The sequence below is a fragment of the Aythya ferina genome, assembly GCF_964211825.1.
Source record: "Aythya ferina genome assembly, chromosome: 1".
Lineage (NCBI taxonomy): Eukaryota > Metazoa > Chordata > Aves > Anseriformes > Anatidae > Aythya > Aythya ferina.
The window spans coordinates 182,700,369-182,716,624 of NC_140296.1; the positions used below are offsets into that span (position 1 = coordinate 182,700,369).

A 16,256-nucleotide genomic window follows, 5' to 3' on the forward strand; every position below is an offset into this window, starting at 1 on the left:
GCTAGGAATGCAAATTGTAATTTAAATAAACAATAGAGAAATAAACCCACTAGTGATACAACTGAAGGTTCTATATTTAGTGCCCATGAAAAAAAATAATGTAGTGTTCACCCCTCACCTTATGAAGTCTTGAAGCTTCACTCCAGTCACATTCTTTTGTCAATTTCCTGTTTTTAGATGTGAAACACATTAGAACTTGCTTGAAAACAGTTGAAATATAAGAACTGATCTGTAAATAATATGATTTACTTTTATTATTTTGTAATAGAATTATAAAAACAGCACATCAAATTAACTTACAACATAGAGGTTCAAAAATACACTTCTTTTACCTTTAGAGCTCTCAGGTTTCAGCTTGCTAGTCTGAGCTCTTACAAAAGTGTTTCTTAACCTATAAATACCAAACCAGACTGGAAGTAAAGGCCATCTGGAAAAGTCTTCTTCTTGGAAAGAAGAATGAGATGGATGGTGTCTTTGTATATAAATCTTAAGCGTAGGTGTCTTTCAAGACTGGAAAGAGCACATCATACTTTTTTTTTTTGGATGTGGTTTTAACCCTCTCACTTGCTAAGTACTGGATTTTAAGTAGTTTGGAAACAATTTGAAGTGGAAAGGACCTGGATTATTTCCATTCTTCTTAATAGGAGCATTGAATTTTCATGTTTAAAGATTCCCTGAACAAAATGGAGAGCTGTGCTCATCCCTGGCCAAAGCTGACCATGTTTCTCAGATGCCTAAACTAGAACAGTAGTCCCCCAAAGTCTCCCATGAAGTGACTGGAGAAAGGCAGTCCTCCAGGAAGCAAGCTGGAGAGCCTAATCCATGCCTTCCATACACTACAGAAAAAAGCTCTCTTAAAAGTGGATAACAACACATTTCTTTCACTTTTCTAGTATCAGGGATAAAGCTCACTTTTAAAAACAGAGGTATACTTTAAGTGATGATGAGAAAAAAGACATTAACTGAGCTTATACAATACCTTTCCATATTTTTTCAAACTATCTTGTGGCTTCATAAAAGACTGGTGTTTTTCCTGGCTATGTTCTGTGAAAGGGGACTCTTACAAGGAAGATACTACAGACAGAAGTGTCTCTCATACCAGCAAGTGCAGCAATGGAAGTAGTTGTTCCTATGAATCTGTTCTTGACTCAGCAAAGTTCCAGTATGGGTATTCAGACTCTAACCTGTGAACCTAAAACGGGAAGATGTGAATAGGAATATTTAAATCCCTTCTTAACAGCATGTATATGCTTAGTGAGAATAAGATGTTACCCTATCCACTTTCTCCATCTACTGCTGCAGAACTGGGAATTTTTGTCACATCTCAGCCCTCTGCCCTGCTAAGGGCATCAGATGTATTAAACCATAACAACGTTATTATTTAGTTACTCCTTATAAGAAAGAAATGACTGGAGCAAGCACTTTGTGGAGTAAAAAGTCAGGCAAGGGGCTTACCCCTCTGTTACCTGCATAGATGTCACAGGTAACTCTCCTTGCTTAGGCTGTTGATTAACACTCTGGGTCATGTTTTAAGATGGAGAGAGAGTCTGGAGAAGAGTCTCAGGGGAGACCTTATTGCTCTCTACAACTACCTGAAAGGAAGGTGTGGGGAGCTGGGGGTCAGCTTCTATTTGCACGTAACTAGTGATAAGACTAGAGAGAATGGCCTCAAGTTGCACCAGGGTGGTTCAGGTTGGAAATGAGGAGACATTTCTTCTTAGAAAGAGCAGTCAGGCATTGGGATGGGTTGCCAAGGAAGGTGGTGATGTCACTGTTCCTGGGGGAGTTCAAGGAAAGGTTGGACATGGCGCTTAGGGACATGGTTTAGTGGGTGATATTGGTGGTAGGGGGATGGTTGGACCAGATGATCTTGGAGGTCTCTTCCAACCTTTATGCTTCCATGATTCTATGATTTTAGTTTGATACTCATTGTTTATGATTCTTTTGTGGTAGTGACTGATTGCTAAGCCCCTTACTGTAACTGCAGATGTTTGCAATAGATATTTCTTGATTTGTGTTTCTGTATTGGTTCTTGCTTTTGACGGTCTTTGCTAAAGCAAATTTGGTGTCACACTATACAACTCAGAAAATTGCTATGAAGTATTTGTAAAGTCTGTTCTGCAAATGGAGTTGCTGTGTACATTCCCCAAATGAAGCAGACAGAAGCTGATATAAATGAATACCTATTCTGAGTCTTGTCTTTATATACCAGAACTGTGACTAACAACCAGAATTAACTATAAACAAAGTGCTGAATTACAGCTCCTCGTTTAACTGAAGCTGCAGTTTATCCAAATAGGAGTTAAAATGCAAGCAGCATCAAGCAGAGGAATTATCAAACTTGCGGTCTTTCAAATAAAACTTCACTGCAACAAGTGTAGTGCAGTTGGTTAAATTAGGAATTCTGTTTACATCTCAAAGTAAAAAGTTTTCTTTTTATTTGTTTGTTTTTAAATCTATGAAACACTTGCCTGAAGTGGAACAGAATCTACATGCCAGATGAACTCCTATTTTAGAGTTAGTGTCTATTTATCTCACTGGAGATTTTTACTGAAGCCACTAACTGAACTCTCACAAAGCAATATATAAAAGATTTGAACTTGCATCTCCTACATCTCAGTGCCACTCATTAGGCTCTTGGAAATGACAGTGATCTCCTCGTGTTTTCCACTGGGCTCAGACTTACATATAAACTCCAGGTTATTTGCTAACCTAGATTTGCTAAACTAGATTTTATCTGCTACAAGTTTTTGTTTGTTTGTTTGTTTGTTTGTTTTTAGTTCACTCGATATGAAGATAGTAATGCAGTACTTCAGAGAAGCAACCAGTATTGAGTTGCTTCCTCCCGTTTAATGTTTTCAACTCAATAGAAGACAGGTTTAATATTCCAAAATAAAGGCATTTCAAAGTATTTCCAAATATTTTTTAGCAATTGCAAGCAATTATTTAAGCAAATTTTATTCAGCTGTTATAACATTATGGAACATCTAGACAGCCACGTAACCTAAGAAAATCATTTACTGTTCTTTTAACACATATCCTTCTCTATTCCTTTCCCCCTTCTGACCTTCCCTTGAACTTTCTCACTCTTCCTCATGTTGGTAATATGAAAAGAAAATAACTGAAAAGCAATCAGAAATTATAAAATATAAATTATTTTCTAGAAGTATCCTCCCATGATTTAGCTATACAGACCTGCTATTTTTATTAGAGAAAGGGTATTAGCAGCTGAAAAGTAAAGATTAGTATTGTAGAACTGGTACATCAAGACTACTCCATGTCTGTGTATTTCTATTAAAAGAAAAAGACTTTAAAGTTTATACAATCCCTACAAAGCTGTTGTCAAATGTTAAAAAGACTGTAAAAAGGATGTGAAAGGAAGGAATTAAGAAAAGTAAAGGCATCACGACAACATCCTTGCATTAACAGTTAATTTAACTTTTGTTAAATCATTATCATTTATAGAATATAGATTATAGTATACTGTATATTATGGTATCTAACGTATTATATATCATTTTGTCTGTAGTGCCTCCTCTTAAGTCCAATTTGAACTGCAAATATTTTAGTTTTCTGCTACAGCCATGTCCGCAGAAGGCCATGGTCTCCATATGCCAGTAATATCTGGCAATTGTTTGCCGCATGGAAAAGAACTCATGCTGGAGGAAATCTATGCTGCACATTTGGTTCTTTTTTTTTTTTTTTTTTTTTTTTTTTTTCTGAGTTACTACTGGGCAAGCACTCTGAGCTAAATTGCCATTGCAATATGTCCAGTATCTTAGTGAGGAGGAGTAGGAACATAAAAAATAACTGGTTAACAACTTGCAGTGTGGGCAGGCCAATACCTACCTGGCTATGAACAGCAAGATTGTTCACCTGTCTAGGCAAAAAAAATTTCAACAATAAGATAATATTCAACTCATGGTTCCTGGCTGCTCAGAGGAGATTGCATGTAATCTAATAATTCTATCAGTCAGAAAAACAACCTAAGCTACAGTGTGGGAGGATTTACTATGCCTACATTGCTGAAGAAAAACTTGTCCTACATATTGAGAAACCTGAATGTAAGGAAATTCATTTTATTAGTGGACACAAGAAAGTTAAACACAAAACTTCTCATAGCTGACTCAAAATACATATGAAAGGTGGAGGAGTCCTTAGCTCTATACAGAGCTATTTCTTTGAAGTGCCGAATCTTGGCTTAGACTGGGTCATGGCATGGCCCTGGAACATTGCCTGAATGCAAATGTAGCCTCTGTCTTTGCAAGAAGAACAGTAATTAACATGTTTACGATATTTTGGGCAGTAGCAAATTGAGTCACTTTGATTCAGTTATATTTACAGTGCTGCACTGGCTTCATAATCTGCCGCCTCATTGTTCCCCAGGCCTAAAGTGAATCACTGTAATCTCCCAGACGTCTGTCTATTAAGGAGGGTGAACTGCTGCATGAGACTATTTGTGTACATCAGGGGAACTTAGGTAATTAATAAACTGGAATTAACTGCCTTAGTATTACAGTTAAGGGAGCCTTAAATTTTAACTGTTAAGTTGTTGTGCTTTTTATTATTTTTATTTTTGTTGTTGTTTTATATACTTCCACCACCGTCTCTGTGGTGATGTAATCTCAGTACTGACCAAAACATCACTTATCATGCTTTGTGCAGTAGAATAAACGTTGTCGCTAAACACATTGTTCAGTTTTCAGAAGTAATTAGTTGTTTTTTGTGAGGGTGTCCTTGTTCAACTAGTGGCTGCTTGATTACTTTGGCTGAATTAAAAGGACATGCAGAAGTAAATTACTGTGAGCAGGCTGTTGCAGGGAGCAGGGCAAAATCTAACTTCAATCTGCTCATTTGGCACTAACTGCATGCAATCTGTTTCTGTCCATGTGTGAAAGCTACCTGCATGCAGTCTGCTGTTCAGTAAGCCATCAAGCTGTAAGGAGACTGCATTTTCAGTCTGCCGTGCACCAGAAGGCAAACCTCTAAACAGAACCTTTTGAAAAAGATCATGATTAATAAAAATCCATGAAATTCACTTCTGTGATTATAGCAGCAAGTGTATTGCAAATTCATTAGGATCAGTTTTGACCCCATTATAGTTTAGAAAATAAATTACTACTTGTCCAGATTTGTAGGTGTTCTAGGAAAACAGACTTGCCTGTCTTACTCCTGTCTCCCAGCTGTGTATGTTAAATGAGTATCTGGGGATATGTAAAATTTAGTGTGGGACATAGCTATTAGACAGCATGGAAAATATTGTAACTCAAAGGTTCTTTTCAATGCAATATGGATGGATTTTCAAAGGCAAATCAGCCCTTCATTACTTCATTCTTTCCATGGTAAGACACAGTGTGGTAAAACGGAAATATAAATGATAACCAGATACTGTCTGTAAATATAATTTAGGTTTTGATAAACACTTTATTATGTGTATCGTCCAAGAAATTTTAATCTTGAATGATGTTGACTGTCAGATTTCCTTTTAAGTACTGTATTTTTACTGATGTTTTTAACTCACAGGGAAGAAAAGAAAAAAGAAAAAGCTTCTTAAATCTTCACATTCTCTCACTGTCTTTTATACATTCAGAGTAAAAGTCACAGTCTTCCTTTCGATGCTACAGTAGGCTTATACAACACCTTCTGAAAATAAATAGCTTGAATTTGAGTTATGGATAGTGTGGAATGGAGACCTGTCCATGCATTGCTCATGTATTGTACACATCTGCACAGCTTTCCTCTACTGTCATTTACACTATATTCTTAGTTTTAGCCTTCGTGTTTCTTTCTTTATGCAATAGGGCTCTAAACTATGCATCAGTAATAGATTTTTCAATAAAATATTTACTTGTCACAGTTAGAACAATTCATGCAAATGCTCTTACTGAAAATATATCCTGTAATGATCTTTGATCCTGTCTCCAGACTCACTTAAGCAAACTGTCTAATCTCTTAGTAAGAGAAGGGTCTGATATTTTGCCAGAAAAGGTTCAGAGATGAACTCTTTGTTAGAGGTAGGACCTCTGTCAAAGGTCACTTTAAAAATGGATGCAAATACAGAATGGTCATGCTGCTGCTTGCAGACCTGCCAACTGCTGTGACCTACCTCCAGCAGAGCTGCTGGGAAAGCATAAGGTATTAGGGATTGCCCTGCCCAGGACAGGAGTATTGCAGACAGTGCAAAAATCTACTTCATGTGTTCCTTTTCTCCTTGGCACCTTTCAGGTGAGGAGCAGTAGCCACTGCAATGGGCTTCCATCAGGTGGACATCCCCAGGCACTCCCAGGTGTCCCTCTGCCGATCTATACTTAGGTGATATTTTTCACCACTGAGTGGGTGTTAAGCAGGAAAACCAACCCCACACAAATTTGTTCCACTTGCTGCTCATAGATCCTTTTACAAGGGGGATTGCTTTTTGAAGAGGAGGGTGTTCTGCTCTTGGGACTTGAATGACTGGGGTGTTCAACATAGCTGCTGTCAGGAGTTGGCCCTGTGTGTTCCCTGTGATAACAGAAAAGACAGTCAACATCAAAGCACATGCCTGCGCAAAGTTGGCTGTGTGCTTGGTCTGTTCAAACGTGTGCGTCAGTGCCGGCTGTAAATACGCGAAGGGAAATACCTCCTGTTGTCTACCAGATAGAAGCATGCTTTCCATTAGAGTGAAGCCTCCACACATATGTGGACTCTGTCTTTACATGAAAGGCAGGAACTCACTTGGGTTTTGGCACTGTCTGGGAAAGAAGTTTCAAAAGTCTTCCACTTGGTGTTTCTGAGCCTGTATTAGTGGCTTCCTCAATGTTCCCCAGCAGGCATGGCTCTGATGTTTATTTCAAAACCCAGTATGCCATGAAGAACGATTTCTGTACAACATGTGCACTAATTTCTTAAGCACTAACCTTTTAAATTCTTCCTGCAACAAAACTCCTAATAAAAATAATGTAAGTAACTTATTTGGCTTTTATATATATATATATTTATTTATTTATTTATTTATTTATTTATTTATTTATTCTGTTTATTTACTGTTTTCATTCCTTTGTTTTTGTCTGCTTTCCAAAGGTGAAATCATGCTGTAAGACAAAGGACATCCATCCCTCGCTAGTCTTTTTTTTTTTTTTTTTTTTTTTTAATGAGAGGGAAAAAAAAGCTAACTCAGTGCTCCTGTTGGACCTGCAGAACTTTTTCATCTTGTTTGACAGTCACCAGGATGCTATTTGTCATGGCTACTTTGCTGAAAAAAGGGGCACTGTACACCTTCTTTCATGTCCAGGGGGTGTTTTAGGAACAAGGGAATTGGTTGTAAGGGAATTGGTTGGGGTGAGAAAGACATTTACGCATCCTGGGATCTAGTGAAATACACAACATCCAAGCAATGTAACTAGGTTCCTTATGCATTTTATAGAGAATACTAGTGAGGTAAAATTTGTAGAGAAAGGCTTAATATTTTTTAGCAGAACATCTAGTACAACTGGGGGAGAAAAACACCACCAACAAAAAATATGTCTGGGTAAAACCCTTTCTTAAATTTGAGACAGAAGCTTGTAAAATAAAATCTACAAGAGCAAGTACAGTAGGTAGAGAGTCAGATGTATTGCCCAGCAGAAAATAATACAGAAAGGAATGTATCTTAAGTGTACCATTCTCTGGGAGTTACACATCCAGTTTTGGTCACAGGAGAGTCTTTTCTCCACTTTGAATTGCAACCTGCTCTCTCAGGGAGTTAAGTACCCACTTCATTTGGTCCTTTTGCAGCTAGAGTTAACACAGAGCCGGGTGGCATTCCTGCCATTCAGTTTCACTCTGCATTCTTTACACACAACTAGTCTGTGGGTGAAGTAGTATGAGTCAGTATTTAATTATATGTACAAAGCAAATGCAAACAACTTCCTCACAAATGACAGAACACTTCGTAGGACCCTTTAGCCCACTGACTGGAAGAAGGCACTGGGAGCTTGAATTGAAGTCGCTGCTGCAAATCAGTTAAAAGACGGACTCTAAACTGTGTTTCTTGTGTCAGGGGACTGTTATACCTGTTATACAGAAGAGGAAATACCAGTTAATACTTAGTGGCAAGTCCTGAGAATACCTATCAGATCAAGCACCTTTGGCAAGGGAAATTTTGAACCCTGTTAGGGCTAAAGAGGTTAAGTATCATGGTGCTGCTGAACTATGGCTGGTTTTGCCTATGCCCGGTTAAGAAACTTAGGCAGTTAGGAGACTGATGGCAACTGAGTGCCAGTTTTGAAAAGATACTTTCCAGATGTGGTACTGTTGGATGGAGATTTGAGTCATCCGCCCAAGCTGATAACTAACACTTTTTTTTCACTGTATTGCAGTTGGTGTCAGAGTATTTCAATTTCAGAATTCAGCAATGAACATTGTTTTTTAACTCAGTCTTTCTCTTAGTTCTCTTCATACATCCTGAAAGGAGTGATAACTGTTCAATATGAGTTCTTGTGTTGTATTTATCATGGCTGTGGAACAAAGGTCCCCGTCTAATATCAAGTGAATGGAGCTAGAGCTCAACAGATTCTTGTACATAGGAAAATATATAGATTTATTTGCTGTGTGAATAGTGAATGCCATATACCCTGAGCATGAAGGATATAGCAGAATGCTCCTTAAAAATATCCACAAGACTGTGTGATGTTCCAGCTAATAATATAGCACATTTTTTAAACTTAATTATCATAGAAAACAGTCAGGAGCACATTGGCACTGCATAGTGAGAGAATAATAAATACCTAATAATTCCCTTGGTTATACATATAACATACACTTCTTGAAGTGTCATGGTTTTCTCAAATTATCCACAATTTTCTGATACGGGTTTTTGCAAAAATCAAGTCAGTTCACATTCAGAGTTTACACTGGGAAAAGAGATGGGAAAGAGGAGGATTTGGGAATCCAAAACTTACACAGCTCCTAAAGTCTCTAGGTCAATATTACTGTCTCACATTTTAGACTAAAAGTTCCACAAAAACAAACAAACAAACAAACAAACTAACTAACTAACTAACTAAAATAGCAAAATACCTTGCTTTATCTGCTGCTTCTGTTTTATCTTCACTTTGAGGGAGGAAAGAATACTAAATTCTTTTCATTCCTTTTTTCTTGTTTTGTGTTTTCAGTTTATAAAGCATACAAGCTGGTAATCAGGACTGTTTTTATTTAAGAAAAACATCTTTAGTTGCATTAGAGAAACACACTTGGTAAGAAAATGTAGCTGAAAAAAACATACAGATATTAGCTTTAAATACTGTGAAAAAAGTAATTAGGTGTAGTACAAAATATTTCCCAAAACTTATTTACAATATTTTATTCTTAAGAAAGTTGAATTTCACATTCACACATTCTATTTCATCCAATTCTGCTGCGTCTCTGAACTGTTTAGAATCACAATTCACAAGTCCCTATGAGATTAAGAGTCATACTTTTTAGCCCTCATGTGAATATTTTTGTTCTAAGGTTCACAAATGTAGAGCTTTGAACTATTGACTCTTTGAGAGTAGGAAGGCAGAGCCTAACTGACATCAAATGTAGAGTATTAAAAATTATGTAAAATGGAATTCAATCAAAATTCTTCATAGATTGAAATGATTTATTTATTTACTTATTTTATATTCTGCACACACATGGAGAGATATTAAAAACTGGTATGAAGCTTACAATATTTTCTCTTGATTAGTAGTGCTCAGTTCTCAAAAGAGTTAGCTTTCTCTGAGGTTAGCCTTCCGAGTGCAGAGGAAGCCACATTGCATCTGCTGTAGTGTCAAGATTACTTGTATTTGTCCATATAATCTGTGTGTGCTTTGAGGCAGTTGTCTTTGTAGATAGGGACCTACTGGGATTTTCAGAAGCTTTTTAGCAGATACTAAAGATATTCTTCCATCAATGATTAAAGCATATGATATTATTCCCCCCCAAAAAAAATCCTCAGCAAAAATTTGTGACTGAGAGAAAAATCCTGTAATGCATGGTATGCTTGTATTCTTAAGACAAAATAATAATAGCAGCACTGTAAGTAAGAACTTGAAAGTGATTTGGACTGATGGCTGTACTTTGTCCACATTTCAAACTGTTCTCTAATGTCTCCTCCATGCCTTGACAATATGTCCAGTATCTCAGCTTTTATATCGTTCCCAGTCTCCTACTGATGTCTGTGCACTGCATGTTCCAACCCTGTGAGTGCCCAAACTATTTTTCTCAAATGTTTTTATGACCTCTTCCAGATCCCTTTTGAATTGAGCATCTCATAGGCTTTGAATGTGTTTTTCATGACAGTGCCTTTGGTGTCTCTGGGGAAATATTCCATTTCGAAGATGAAGCACATTAGATTCCTTACAAAACAGTGGCAGCAATTCCTTTCAAAATATAGCTGCAATACATGGACATGCTAGTCCATCAGTTCACCCCATTAATCCTCATCTGTCTGTTTAATGTATTGGTGTGTCTTATGATGTAGGCGATATCTTCATATATGCCTTAGTGCTTGATGAAAAACAATAATATTTTTTTCCCAGACAAAAGTAGTAGTGTACTGAAATTTGTTAGGAGACTACCTTATATAAGAGCTTTCTAGACCTGTTTTGTGCACCCAGGAGCTTCAGTTTAATGAAGTTAATATTGAATGTTGATCTGAACCAGCCTGAACCTCTGATTCTTTGGGGGTTCATCTATCACTGAATAATACAGCCAGACAGAGGGAGGCCATTGAATAGAAGTCAATATGCCAACTGTTCCTTCATTTGTTACTGCCATATTAATAAAGTTGATAGAGTGGAACTAATCCATCTGCTCACAATTTATTCCCTAGCAATAAGATACAATTTCACTGCTTCATGAGCTCACTCTTTGACTAATTTCATTAGAATTCCTTTCATAGCATCATTTTTAATCACTTTTCATCCAGTTTTAGTTACGTGTAAAGTCGTAGAAAAAGATGGACCAAGAAGAGGGTTGAAAGGGTTTCATGAGAAAACCCTGGGTCAATTTAAATAGAACCAGATCAAGTAAATTGAAGTCAGCAAGCCTACAAAGAACAACAGGAAAGCTTTCAGAATTACCTCTTTCACAGTAAGCTTTGTTCTGTCATGTCTCAAATGTAAACAGAATCCAAGGAAACAGGGCAGCCCTGACAGCATCTATACGGTGAGGCAGGGCCGTGGTGCCTCAGGAGACATGGGCTGGCTCTCATGCTGGACAACAGCTGGGTGACTGCCAGGGTCAGTGATGGGCAGTGCTGGCCAAAGGCTGCAGGGTCAGAGCACAAAGGATGGGAAGGTCTCCTCCCTTCTTTGCCAAAACTAGTACCCAGACATGTGTGGGCTTAGGGTGTTAAAGGGATGTGGGATTTTCGATATGTGTTGGTTGTATGCAATGCTAAAAGGAATTCCTGCAAGCTCAGTTATATTTTTCTTATTGTTTAGTTTAAAACATTCTGATAGATATACTGATTCTTTATTAATAGATTTGGTGTTCAGTGCTTTGGGTGGGTGCAGGCTCAGACATGATTAGAGCAGAACAGATACGTTTTTCAAAGTGCTGAGCCCACCATTCCCATTGATCAGAGCGTACTCTGAAGAGAAGCAATTCTCTCTTCATACAGCAGATGGACTTCAGAAATGTTCCCTCTCAATTGACATTGACTGAAAGGTCTCTAGTTGTACATAGGAAAGCTTTATTCCTATTTTATTTGTTAGTTTCCAGCAAATCTTCTGAAAAGATAAAAGAAACTCTACTAATAAAATACTAAACCAGTCTCATTAAGAGTCAGATTTAGCTGTGCACTGAAGTACTTAGTACAGGGGAACTTTTCTGTTGATTTTAGTCCAGACATTTCAGGGGGTCTTTTACGTCTGCTTTTCAAAAATGAAGGTTTGTAGGGAGAACAGGCACAGAGCAAGAGCTGTTATTTAAGCTTACATGTCTGGCTCTCATCTTTGCCATGAGTGACTGATTGTAAAAATACGTAAGATCACAAGATGCTTCATCTTTTGGAAAGGCAAGAAGCATGTCACATCACTGCAGCACCTGAAGAAAACAAACAAACAAACAAAAAATCTCCAAGCTGTTAATAAAGCTCTTAATGCACTGTATAGTGGTGGATCTGTGGCAGCCACAGATTAATTTTGCACATTATATTAAGCATGTTGATGAGAAGAGATTGGTATCCTAGAAAAAGAAAGATGAAACAAATAAGGCTTGTTCAGGGATTCACAATCTCTCCCTGATCTTGTTGTTTTAGATGGAAATTACATATTAAGCACAACTCAATTAGAATCAGGTTTTTTTTGTTTAAACACATACCCTGTGCAGACGTATGAACAAGAAAATCCCTGTTAAGTTATTTTATTGCACTATGTTGAGAGCAATAGCAGCTCATTCAGGAATTTCAGGCTTTCTTGTGAAGTCCTGTGCAAATTGTTTTACTGCAAGGTAGGAGCTTTCTGGTGTTAATGCTATTTGAAGTAATACTGTCAAATAGCTGCACCGTGTGTCCAGACCTAGAGGCTCCAAGACAACATCACAGTTTGATGCTAGAAGATACAGTGCCATTCATTTTGTCATAACAGCTTTCCTTAGTAATAGAGCATTATTATAGAGCAGAGAACAGGACAACTGTGCAAAAGAGCCCACAGATATCTGCTGTTTCTCTGACCTTTTATGCAAAGATGACCTGAGACCTTCGAAGTCAACAGGAAGATTTTTTAACTTTTTTTTTTTTTTTTTTTTTTTTTTAACCATGTAATGAATTGAAATCAGGTTAAGTATGAGATAATTATTTCACTTTATTTTTCAATAAGATAATCAAGACAGCCCCATATTTATTAAATTCCAGGACAGATTCACATCTCCACCGATATTAGTGCCACAAATCCTACTGTCAAATTTCACCTTGACAATATGAGGACATAATTGTTATTTGCTCATTGGTTCAATTTAGATGTAACATCATAGATGTAGCATTTAATGGAAACAGTGAAAGATAGTTCATGACAGTTTCCTAATTAATTTTACTATTGTTGTCAAAAATAAATATAGAACTCATCATTCTTCTATAAAGAAAAGACCGATGAAATCCTTTTTTTATTTTTGGAGAAATTGCATTTTATTCTTTGTTTCAGTTTCAAGAATACTCTTTCTTGAAATTAACACAGTACAGTAAAAGTGTATTTCCATCTGTGTAGTTTGTAACTAATTAAATGTTACTATTACTAACATTCAGTTTATCCAAAAAGGGTACCATCTGTATTTTTCATAGAGTATTTAGAAACAAAAACACATTAAGTAATATTTCCATGGTTAATTTTTCATAATATTTTCTCTTTTGTCATAAAATGATCTTTTCGATCTTTTCCACTATTTTAAGTCTCTCTCTCTCTTTTTTTTTTTTGTTAGCTTTTCAGTTTTGATGAAAATAAAAATAGAAAACATTCATTGTCTTCTGCTGAGTTTGTAACAATACAGAAGTGAAGGTGAAACAATGAAATAGAAGATAGTTAACATTCTTCCTGAATCTAATACTGACCCCAGAAAGCTCCCATCTTCTGATGAAACAACTGGAAACTGTCAATGCAATATTATTTACTTTTTACAAAGTAATTTGAAGTGAAATTCAACTGAACTAAGGTGGACGTGCTTCTGAATCATTCTAAAACTCATTTTACAGGCGAGGGAGAAAAGCACTTTAAAGATGTGATCCATTTTGTCCTAAAGTAGATATTGAAAATAGCTATGCTATTTCTCTTCAGAAACAATAAAGCAAAGTTATAACAAGCAATTTGTACAGCCACACATACTGTACCTGTTTAGAGTTACCAAAAAAAAAAAAGTCTCATATCACCTTGAATATATTTTTTCTCTCTTTTTCTAAAATTTTCTTTCTTTATGCACCTGTATGTTCTCAAGCTAATTTGAGGCATTTCATGATAGAACTACATTCCCTAGAATGGCAGATATGCATACAAAATTGCTATGAGCAAATAAGTAGAGATTTCATGATAAATAGTGACAAAATATCATTACTTGAATGTTGTAAGTGTTTGCCTTAACAAATTTTCTTTTTATCTTTAGCAAATGATGTAGTGTCATGTACATTGACTGTAGATTGGGATAATTTATTACAAAACCATTGTTTTAACAGAAAAAAAAAAAAAAAAGGATTTTAAATTTCATATTAAGAAAATATCAAAGAGCTAAGTAAGAATGAATTGTAGAACCAACTGCAAATATTTTTCCTTATGTATCATTGAAGAGGATTTCAAAGTCATGTATCCACATATATCCAGGTGCAGTGCTGTAATTTGCACTCCTTTCATTTTAATTCAGGACTGTGGTTCTCAAATCCATCCAGAGGAGTCCTGTGGCTTGCAGCCTCTGTCTCATGAATACCTCTTCAGAATTTCACAGACAGTGCTTAAGACCTGCGAAGCTGGAGACACAAAAGGTTTGTACTTAATCTTCTGTCTTCTGAGAACTAGCTCACACGCTTCACCAAAGCAAAACTAGAAAAAAATATTTCCTCTTCTCTATGCGCATGTACTAACCTAACAATAGATATAACTAATTCCTTGTAAGAGTTACAGATTTTTAAAATCAGATTAGTTTGTGACAATTTTTAGTTCGACAAGTTCATTACCAGTGATGCAACACTTCATGTGTTATTGTCAGTTAGCCTGTGAAGTTCATTGAAATATTTCCATCAAAACACCAAAAATATTAAAATAAATGATGATTTATTCTAACTGAAAGGGATTGTCTAAACTTAAAAAAAAAAAAAAAAAAAAAAAAAAAAACCACTTTTGAAAAAGAATATGATTTGACTCATTCCAATTTTATATTTCTACTTCTCTATTGGTAACAAAAAAATTACAATTTCAAATTAAGCAAACAATAAAGTGTTTGTTTTTACATGTCACTGTCTGAAATAACAAGATGGACAAAATAGTGTGGTTGAAATGTCTTTTTTTAAAGTAATGGTTATATATCAACAAGTATGATCAAGAAAGATAGGTAGAATGGCAGGTATTCTTCTTTAGGTTACAGCTGCATGAATATTTATTTACCTTAACAAATATGAGTAATCCATAGGACTACTTGTGTTTGTAGTCCTATACATGGCTTAAGTTGCTTCTGCATTAGACAATAAGTAATTTTCTTTAATTCTTTATTAGATGGATGAAAAATAAAACCAAACTCCTGTATGATCTACTACCACAAATGTGGTTTTTGTTTTTTTTTAATCTTCCTGTAGATAGGAGCAGCTACTCACAGCAATGAACTTGCACAAACTCGAGGAATAATCAATACAAAGTAACAGAAATGCTTGAGCTGCCTGAATGTTTTCACTTGGTATGAAACATAGAGACCTATATTTGTTTTTCAGTGTTAAATGAAGGAAACACACAAAGGAGACACTGCTGTACCTGACAGCACGTTTTAGTCACACAAGTTATGAATCATGAAGAAGCACAAAATAGCCTATGTTAATACATGAGGATGTAAACCTCCTGACTAGAAAGCCCAAACCAAATTGACAGAAGAGTCCTTCTGGGGCAGACAATCTCCTTCTCTTTAAATATAATGTGCTTCTTGTGAATACCATATCTAGCTAAGGAGAGCTGAATATAAAATCTATTTACAAGCTTATTGCTAAAAACATATAGATTTAAAATGGAAACTACTTCAGGAAATGTAGTCTCAAAGGACAAGTCTATAAAAAAGGGAAGAATAATTTTGGCTTATGAAGTGAAAGGTTGCCAAAAGATGTCTAATGAGCCTAGAACTGACATGTGCAGTATCCAGCAAGAAGTGGCTGTATAGTTTCATGTGTGTCACAGCCTCAAACTGGAACTGGAGTTTTGGAACTGGAGCCAAACAAATCGCTTTTTGTGCAACATCATTCAAAATTTGTAACAATGAAACAAAATCGTAGTCCTGACAGTGGACATTTTCCTAACACGTATGGGAGTAATTGCAAATTCCCAGCTAAAGCTGCAATGTCTCTTTTATTTAAATAACTTAAATTTTCAGAGAAGCCAACCCATGACCTGTTTCCTTTAAGAAGAAGTAAGGCAGCATCATAGGTTCTTCTTATGCTAGTTAACGGCTTAGTTGTACAGGAATACTTGATTTTCTATTGCAGCAAAATGTATCTGTGCTGGCCAAAGCTTGTCGTGTTGATGCAGACATGGGCAGAGGCTGAAGCAAGGAAGCAGAGGTAAAGATGAAACCTTAATTTCTCTGAAGTTGAT

At 36.3% G+C, this 16,256-nt stretch overlaps 1 protein-coding gene across 4 annotated transcripts in view; it reads left to right on the plus strand.

The window, feature by feature from the left end:
- Nucleotides 1–16,256, plus strand: part of CPED1 (cadherin like and PC-esterase domain containing 1) — a 147,373-nt gene that overhangs the window by 107,933 nt on the left and 23,184 nt on the right. For all 4 annotated transcript variants that reach the window (XM_084532759.1, XM_084532761.1, XM_084532762.1 and 1 more), the window contains one exon: nt 14,332–14,449. In XM_084532759.1, coding sequence (XP_084388885.1) covers nt 14,332–14,449 — 118 coding nt within the window. The remainder of the gene's footprint in view (nt 1–14,331; nt 14,450–16,256) is intronic.